At 37.0% G+C, this 9,887-nt stretch overlaps 1 protein-coding gene across 1 annotated transcript; it reads right to left on the reverse strand.

The window, feature by feature from the left end:
- Window positions 1-1,126: 1,126 nt before the first annotated feature.
- Window positions 1,127-9,027, reverse strand: LOC133857615 (protein PGR). The gene is made up of 5 exons (XM_062292885.1): window positions 8,730-9,027; window positions 8,497-8,610; window positions 2,664-2,886; window positions 1,717-1,965; window positions 1,127-1,450 (listed from the first exon to the last, which is right to left on the reverse strand). Exons 1-5 carry the CDS (start codon window positions 8,873-8,875, stop codon window positions 1,319-1,321), a joined length of 864 nt encoding a protein of 287 aa, XP_062148869.1. The 5' UTR covers window positions 8,876-9,027; the 3' UTR covers window positions 1,127-1,318.
- Between the last annotated feature and the right edge of the window lie 860 nt (window positions 9,028-9,887).

Here is a 9,887-nt window from a genome sequence, read left to right on the forward strand (position 1 = left end):
TGGGCTAGTACCACTATTGGGCAGTTCACTGTCCGTAGTGCCTATCATCTAGAAATGGAACGCCGAGATCGGAGCCTAGGTAGCTGTTCGGGTTTGTCCTCAATAACTCCTATCTGGAAGCCTGTATGGCAGCTCCAAATCCCACGGACTGTCCAATTATTTCTCTGGCGGGCATTTAACAATATTCTACCCACTAAGGAAAAATTGTGCAAGCGTCATATTGTAGAAGACCCGTTCTGTCCCATGTGTGGGAGGCATGCCGAATCCACCACCCATGCCATTTGGAGCTGTGATGCTACTCGGGCAGTTTGGACCGAGTGTCCCTCTCGAATACAGAAATGTAATATCATGGAGGACGATTTTCTGACCTTATTTGGGGAATTGAGCTCTAGACTGGAGAAGGCAGATTTAGAATTGATAGCCATGGTTGCCCAACGCATCTGGTTTAGACGAAATCGATTGTTTTCGAAGGTGTGATTGTATCCCCCAACTGTTCGTTGAAAAGCGCAAAAGAAGCTCTTGAGGATTATCGGCAAACTATCGATCCAGACCTTATGGGTGCCCTGCCAGTTCCGTCTTCTTCGCTTGTTCAGTGGTCACCACCGCCTATTCATACTGTTAATATTAATTGGGATTCCGCTCTGGATCGCACGAAGAAGTTGATAGGGGTGGGGATTGTTGCCCGTGATTCTATGGGTAAGGTGGTCGCTTCGATGAGCTCTGTTCAGCAATATATCTCGGACCCATCTATTGCTGAAGCCTATGGTGCAAGACAAGCTATTGAATTTGGACATTTCTTGGGTTTGCAATCTGTGATTGTGGAGGGAGACGCTCTTGAGATTGTCTCAGGTTTGGGACGTCCTGGAGATGGTGATGGAAGATATGGCAACTTATTAGAGGATGCTCGAAGACTTCTACTGGATTTTCGGGTTTGGGATATTAGGCATGTTAGACGAGATGGAAGCAAGGTGGCCCACACTCTGACTAAGTTTGCTGTTTCTCAATAGCAAAACCATGTTTGGTTCGAGTCTTACCTGACATGTCTGTCGGGACTTGTACATTTTGAACTTATTTTGTTTGATGAGTAATGAAATTACAAGTTCCCTTCAAAAAAAAAAAAACAAGAGATCCCCAAGTATTATCATTCATCTAATATCTATCAAGCCCAGTCATTTATCCTAAAGCCACTAACCACCTCACAAAAGTTTTGGGCAGATTCAAGGGGGCTCTCCAAAGGATATATTATGCCACAGTTGGTACATGTAACTCTCAATTCTGCCAATGCAACTAACAAAATCATTCAGTTGTATAGATGGTTTTAGAAAATACTCCTGCAGGCAATGGAAGTCAGCACTGCGGTCAGCAATATTGACACGAGATTCACACCATTGTTGTCAAGAATGCTAACACCTGAAATCTTTTTCACCGTTGGCCCTGGTTTTCCAACTACCTGCAATTAACAATAAGGAATTGCTATGCAGAGGTTCAAAATTCCCAAGAATTAACTGATCAGATTCAGGTCACAAGCACTTATATAATGCAATTGTGCCAAATATTAAAAGAGAAATGATATAAATACATCTCCTTTTCAAATTCACCATTGGATTTAAGAGACCCACATTGGGTCCCACAATTTCAATAATAGATTTGAAACTTGGTTATATAAAGATATATAAGGGATATATGTGTATCATTTTTCATACCAGAAATACATACCTTGTTGCGAACAGTGCAGAATCCACTGAATTGCAGTGTTGCCCCCAAGAGAGAATCTATGAGACTTCCACATAGTCCCGCCAGAGCGGAAAGAGGTATTACCAATAGCTGCTTTAAAGCTACATCATATGTGCATTTTGTTGTGAAAAATCCAAAGACAACAAAAGTTAGTCCCATAACACTGCCAGCAGCTGCAGCTGCTAATAGTCCTGCTAGTGTTACACCACCATTCGTACCCCTTCGAACAGGCTGACAAGTATAGAATTAGCATCCATAGTCTTTAAATATTTAAGAGGCAATTCATTTTCCTTTAGTCTGCATGATAATTAAGGACATGACATATCACAAAAGCATAAGCCACTCCTTATAGTGTATAGCAAATATACTTTCATCGTTGGGGCTTGAAACTTGAGATACGGGATGAAGGGATTGCTTCAAACAAATAAATAATTAATAAGTAAACAGAAAATTATATGGGAGGAGAGAGACAGAGAGCGAGAGAGAGAGAGAGAGAGAGAGAGAGATGTGGAGGAAAAATTATCTTCATCATATCATAGACAAGATAATTTTTTAGAAACATGTGATGTAGGTTATTTTTGGCTCACAATACAGCCAAAAACTGCAAGCAAAAGTGCAATGCTTAACAAATTGGGAGAAGTGAATCTTCTATAAACAAAGTGCCTCTAACCAGATCAAGTTGTGCAGGTAAAAATAATGGAATGAGGCCAAAACCTAAATTGCATAAGAGGCATGAACAAAACTAGATAAAGCTACGTCCTAGCTCTAATTGTTGCATTTGGTAGCCAGAGCAGACAATTCTAGGTTAGTGCTCCTAACAGATATCTAAACTACAGGTACCAGAAACTGTGTAAGCGCACCGAAATGGGACAGAGAATGCCACAACAACAGAAGGACTAATAGACATAATATTTTGAAGAAAGACTCACCTTGAAGGTTGTGATTAGTCGTGGTTGTGCATCACTAAGTATCCCAAGCTCAGAAGACCAAGTGTCTCCATTGCAGCAGGAATAGTGACCAATAATGCCTCCAATGAGTGAGGTAATAAGAGTTGACTCTTTTGAGTCCAAACACTTGTCCTGCCACCCCGTCAATATCCACATAACCACAACCAAAACTGTGGCAATCCCACTATTGAACAGAACTTGTATCCTGAAAAGAAGAACCAGGAGAACAGCCTATCAAGAAAAGCACCAGCAATTTAGTATTTGCCATCCCGCAATTATACATAGTCATATATGTTAGAATATTAAGTTTTTGGATAAGTAATCGAATTGCCATTAAAAGCTAAAAGCGAATTGTCATATACAAAAGAAAACACCTAGGTAGGAGGAGAGACAAAAACAAGAAAATTATGAAAACTAAGCTCACAAGGAGCTACAAATGTAGTTGTCCAAGTAAAAAGAGTAAAAAGGAAAAAAGACTCCAGCTCCGCTGACGATCTCTCACGGCCCTCAAAACTTGTGTTATTTCTTTTCCTCCGAAGACACCACAAGAGACAAGAATATATCATTTTCCACAAAACAATCCAAGTTTTCCCACCTGTCCACCAACAAGCAAACAAGTCAACAACACTACTAGGCATCACCCAAGACAACCCAAAACGACTGAAAAAATGCATTCCATAAGGTGCAAGTGACCTCACAATGGAGAAGATGATCTACGGACTCCCTATTCCTCTTGCCCATACAACACCTGTCAATCACACTAGCATGCCGCTTCCTGAGATCGTCCCCAGTAAGGATCTTTCCTAGAGCCACCGACCATGCGAAAAAGGCCTCCCTCAAAGGAACCTTCGTTTTCCAAATACTCTTCCAAGGGAAATGAGTGACATCATTACCAGCAAGGACACTATAGTAGGAGCTAACATCAAACAACCCTTTTTTAGAGGGAGACCACCAAAGCTTGTATACATCATCTTGTTTCACTCTAACTGAGTACAACAAATTGAAGAATGAGGCAAATACATCCACCTCCCAATCATGCGCTGCTCTAGAAAGGTTTACGTTCCACTGAAATGAGTCACCAAAATACTCCAAGAGAGTCGCTATTGAAGCATCCTGTACAGGGGCAATGCCTTGGGAGTCTGGAAATGCTTCTTTAAGAGCCTTGTCCCCACACCACAGATCATACCAAAATCTAACATTGATTCAAAATTATCTTGATTCATCCCCCCGTGAGGAATTGCCAAAACATTTGACCCTTCAACCATTCCAATATAAAGGATTAGTCAATCAAATAATAAATAGTCAATGGGTGACACCATCTCCCACATCCAACCTAGTATGACTAGAATAAATATTAGAACATTAATTTAAATGATTAAATCTATTATTTCTTATCATCTTAAACTTTTGGAATAGCTGCTGATTTAATATGGTATTAGAGCAAAAGTCTTAAGTTCAAACCTTAACTCCATATTTTACCCCCTTTCAATTAAATATTTTATCTGGAACCTCACTTGTTGAGGGCGAGTTTGAGCCAACACATGAGGAAATATTAGGATATTAATTTAAATGATTAAAAACTCTTTTTCATCAGCTTAAGCTTTTGAAATAACTGGTAATTTAACAATATACATGCTAGTCAATTCATTTACATCTTAATGGTATCCCTGAGTTGAGGGATTAGAAAGAACTAGAAAAAGTCCATTTAACAGCAATGTGCGAAGTTCTTAGCGAGTGAATTCAAGAGTTTGTTGGTGCTTCAATACATTATTGAAATTGACATAATTGGGTGGAAGCAATTTAAAGATTTTCTCATTAATTTTATCTAATAGGCATTCTATTACATGTAGCATCCTATCCATGAAATACAATGATAAAAACCCAAGGGTTACTATCGGTTGAAAATCAAAATTAAAAGGAAAAGGAGATAAATCAACCGCTCAAGGGGATTGGACCTCCAACTAATCACTTCGAGGTCTTATCAAAAAAAAAAAAAAAAAAAAACTAATCACTTCGAGGGGATCAACCTCCAAATATTGCATAAAGCAATTGATGTTTTTCATTCCTGATTAGCCATACGACATCTACATCCTTTTACAGCACAGATTGTAGCTTATTTTAGAAATGAACTTATTACATAATTATGGGAGAACCACCTAATATTAAAAAGATTGCAATCATGCAATTATTACATAATGTTTCCTAATAATAGAGATATTGCAATCATATGCAATTATTATGACAATATCATGGAATATTACGAGGATCCTATCATCCCCCACCCTTCAAAACAACCTTGTCCTCAAGGTTGATTATTAATGAAACCTATCTCCAATCCCATCCTCAATCCCATGGTGGACACCATGTCCTCGTTAAAGGTAATGGCTCATGAATGGTGCGCAATGAAAGTGGAAGAAGAATTGATTTTTTAAAAGTACTCCTTTTACCAGGGAAACTATAGGAGAATTCTAAATTAACATTATCCACCATATCGAGCCTTAGAATTTGGAGCAAACACCTCTCTGCAGTCGTTTGACTTTGTAGAATCAATTCCCTTCCAATAAAGCCTTGCCACACTTGATCATAACTTGCTTCTTCATCAGATTGTAGAAACAATATCTCAACTAGTTCTTTATCCATTGTGTCCCCCGCACTCACTAAGGATAATGATTTATCCTCCTCATACAACGTGGGATATATTGTCTCCTTAGTATCAGAACAATTATCAATTTTGGACATATCTAAAAATTATGATAGAAAGAACTCCAACTCTGAAACTTTTGCCTTTGCCACCATTGACTCCTCTTGCATGGTAGAAGTTTTGCAAGTTAGGGTAGAAGGCGAACTATTTTAGCTTCTTGTTGGTTTATCTACCACTTTTACTGTTTTTTTTTTATAAGTAAGCAATTTTATTAAAAAAGCAAAAAGCGTCCCAGTACACAGGCAGTATACAAGGAGCACTTACAAACCCAAAGCCCAAGAACAAGCCCAAAAACTCTACCACTTTTACTGTTTGGCGGTTTTCCTTGTGAGTTTCTCCTCCTCCCTCCTTGCAAATGAAATGATAGTTGTCATGGGTCAAGATCTGTAGGTCTTAACTTCACGCCGAATGTCCGAGCAAAGACCCTCAATAAATGTCTTTATGAACTGTCTTCACGTCCAGTTATGAGTGAGATTAGATGGCTGCTCAAAACGACTTTGGTATTCCCCAACTGTTGATGTTTGCCGAATTTTTGCCAATCCTCAACATCAACATTTTCAAGCTTAAAAGAACCAAATCTAGAAGCTTCCATCCTTATACGTGAAACTCCGTATTCCTGATCTCCTCGTGATTGTACTTCCGGTGAAGCTTGATTTTTGATTGACCCATAACTTTGCTCCCAGCGGTCAAGGGCTTGGTTGATGGAATCATCAATAAGTCTTTTTAGTTGCTTGAAAAACTTCAAATCAAACCCCGACTCGAATGAAACCTCCTCCTATTGGCAACAATTGCTACTAGAAGCCATGGTTTATTCCCCTAAGTTTGATTTGCTACTAGGGAATAAAACCTTCCTCTTCTTTTCTTTTCTACCTTTTTTTTTCTTCCTTTTTTTTGGTTGCCCTTACAAAAAATAAGATATCCCTAGATTACAATGAAACTGGGATAAGAACTACCTTAATCCCATAACCAAACAGTTCCAATTCTAACACCCCAAACCAATATAATGTAATTCCTAAACCAAAATAAGATTATCCTTGAACTGGAATAAGAGTAAGAAATAAAACCTGGAGGAACTTAAACGTGCAGTCAAACACTCCCATTCTTCTCCCAATTTACAACACCTTCACGCACGGCACATGACCCTTGTAATGCCCAGGAATAAAGATGTGCACTATAAATATTAAGAACTTCAAATAAATGCGTAAAATGCACAGCAAGGACCACGATAATATAAAATACAGAAGGACCCGAGAGTGATACAACGAAACATAATGAAAAAAAGGAAGTCAAAAGCACAAAATTTAGGGCTAACTGCACAAGCTAGGCCGACCGAGAGCCAAGCTCGATCGACTGAGAAAAAGGACATATGTCAAGCCCAGATTTTTTGCGGGAAAAATCAAAGCTCAATCAACCGAGAAGATACCTCAATCAACTAAGCTATGCCAGAAATAGCTGATATGACCCTATCAAACTCAACCTGAACTAGAAGTCATGATGTCTCGGTCAACCGAGACCAAGCTTCGATTGACCGAACTCATGGCAGAAAATTGGTGGCTGAAATGGTATCTCTCGATCAACCGAGCTCGGTCTACAGCGACTTTGGAGGACTATTTAAAGACCAAAACTTTGAAAGAAAACTTGCGTTTGTTTTCTTTTCTCTCCAAAACAGCTAAGAGAGTTTATGAGGTGACGAGCCTTAGTGCAGCAGTGAGGTTCTAACGCAAAAAGGAAGGAGGTGCTCAATGAGCAAAAACTTGGAAGGTATAAACTCTTGCCCTATCCATAAATAATGGTATTTAATATGCTATGGTTATACCGGCAATATTGTGATAGTAATGGAAGTGTTTGTATAGATATTTGAATTTTTTTTATTATTAAAACTAGGGATTTGTTAAGAGATTTTGATGATTTTAAAAGGTTGTTTTCATAGTATATATGTAGTAGATGATGTTAAGTACTATTCGGAGTGAAAAGGTGGAGGTTTGTGGTGCTTTTGAAAATTGGAAACGTTGCCATAACCCCTTCAGTCAACAAAGTACTATGCTCGATCGACCGAGCTCGGGACAGAAACTTCCCGAGAGCCTCGATCAATGCTCAATTGACCGAGACTAGGCAGTTTTGTAAAAATAGAGTTTTTAAGAAACAAGTTTATAATTTAAAAGTTTTTAAGAATTCAAGGAAGGTCTTGGGGTTTAAGGAAGAAGTTCATAATTTAGAAGAAATTTATGTTTTTCATTCCTGACTGAGTAATGCTATCTACCATCATTTTATCTCCCTAAAGTTGATGTGATTTTCAAAATCACAAATGACTCTATCACAAATCCAATGGTGATTTTAAAAGCCACATCAACTTTGAGGGCATAAAATGAGGATAAAATGATGGTATATAGCATTACTCTTCTTGATTAGCCATACGACATCTACATCCTTTTATAGAGATTGTAGATTATTTTAGAAATGAACTTATTACATAATATAATTATGGGAGAATCACCTAATATTAAAAAGATTGCAAACATGCAATTATTACATAATAGTTTCTGATAACAGAGATATTGCAATCATATGATAATGAGGAATGCTAGAATTCCTTCTAGTGCTCTTCTAGTGTCCATCTGGAATAACATAAATGTAATAAAAAAAAATTACATCTATGTCCTTCTAAATGACATGTATGCAATTTTTTAATTTTTTTATTACATTTATATCCTTCTAGATTGACACTAGAAGAACACTAGAATAAGCTCTAGCATTCCTCTATGATAATATTAGGGAATATTATGAGGATCCTGTTATGCAAAATACCTGTTTGCTTTACATGAAATCACAAAAGATATATATACATTTTACAAAAGGTTTCAAAGAATAACATAATCAAAAATCAATAACAATATGAGCTGTCAAACTCAACTCTAACAAATATATATATATATTTTCAATTTCTTTCTGAAGAAAGGACCAGCATGTGCCAATTTTGAGCCTCAGATGTCATTATCCCACATCCCCCAACAATTGAAACAGTATCTAATAAAACATATCTGAAATAAACGAAGTGAAAAACACGAAGAACTTTCAATTGAATTCCGTAAGAAACAGCAAAACAGAGATACGTACCAATTTCTTTGTCCACCTTCCTTGAAATCAGCATCGACTCGTCGCTTTTTCTCCTCGCCCACCTTCGTGAGCTTAGACGAAGTGTAAAAGAACACAAGCAGCATAGCTCCATACCTAAACAAAAACACAAACACAAACACTCAATCAATCGTTTTCTTTCGTTTTCCCGCGTTTTCTCAGCATCCAAACAGAGTCCAAATAAAGCAAATTGAAAAAGCAGAGTAGAGACGAACCTGTATCCGAAAGCAATGTGGATGGTCATAACGACGAAGCCGGCAAGAGCTCCGGAAAGGTCGAGGGATTTTCTTCTGTAAGCTCTGATTGCGATTAAGGACGAGATTAACGCCGCGATTAGTGGTTGAATCAGTGTGTTTTCCATTCTTGTCCCTGTTGGTGAGAGATTTTCGCAGCCGAGTTGCAGGGAATGTGTGACGAGGTCGGAGATGAATCGACGATGGAGATGTGTTTACTGTAAATATAATTTCCTTTTTTTTTTTTCTGAGCTTTGGAATACTGGAAATATGATTCTAAAGTACAGCCAACTTGTTGCGGGTGGGTGGGATTTGACTTTTCGTAGCCTGTTAAATTTTACTCATTAAAGTAATTAAAAATTAATTTTTTATATTCTGATTAGCTACTTTTTTTTAAATTTTTTTGCAACCTCACCATTTTAATTATTTATATCACTATTCGTCTATTCTATTTAAATAATATTTTTTCATTTTTTTTTTATTCTTTTTCTATTTAATCTTTTACAAATAATCATTTATGTCCATGAAATAAGGACATTATCGTGTAAGAGAAATGAGAGATGAGAGAAAAAAATGAAAGAAAAAATAAAAAAAAGTGTGATGATCATGTGAGAGAGAAATGTGAAACAAAATTAATGAGTGAATATTACTCATTAGAATTGGTGAGTAATTTCAATCATCAAAACTTTTAGTTAAAATGGTGAGGTTGCTGTGAGTGATTTTTTAGTGTTTTTATCAAATTGACCCACCAAAATAATTAAAAAACTATTTTGACGAGGCTACTAGAAATGCTCTAAGCCTTTAAGAAGCAAATCTGGGATATGGATTTCGCCAGCAAAGATTTTTAAGGCAGCTTTTTATTTTTTAATAAAAAAGTAAAAAGTATTAATAAATAACTGAATACATAAAATAATTTTTATTTTTATATTACATCACAATCAAATAATAAATAGCAAAAATAAAAACAATTGCCAAAGGAGCCCAATAAAATTTGTTTCGTGACTCATGGAACAAACTTTATTATGCTTGAATGATAGCATAAATCTCTTTTCAGAGTCAAGCGTATCCATTACTTTTTGAACCATGCAATTATTTCCTTTTGACTTTTGATTGAATCGAATAGTAAATTTTCAAAAAAAA

The sequence above is a fragment of the Alnus glutinosa genome, chromosome 14 (genome assembly GCF_958979055.1).
Source record: "Alnus glutinosa chromosome 14, dhAlnGlut1.1, whole genome shotgun sequence".
In the NCBI taxonomy this organism is placed as follows: Eukaryota; Viridiplantae; Streptophyta; class Magnoliopsida; order Fagales; family Betulaceae; genus Alnus; species Alnus glutinosa.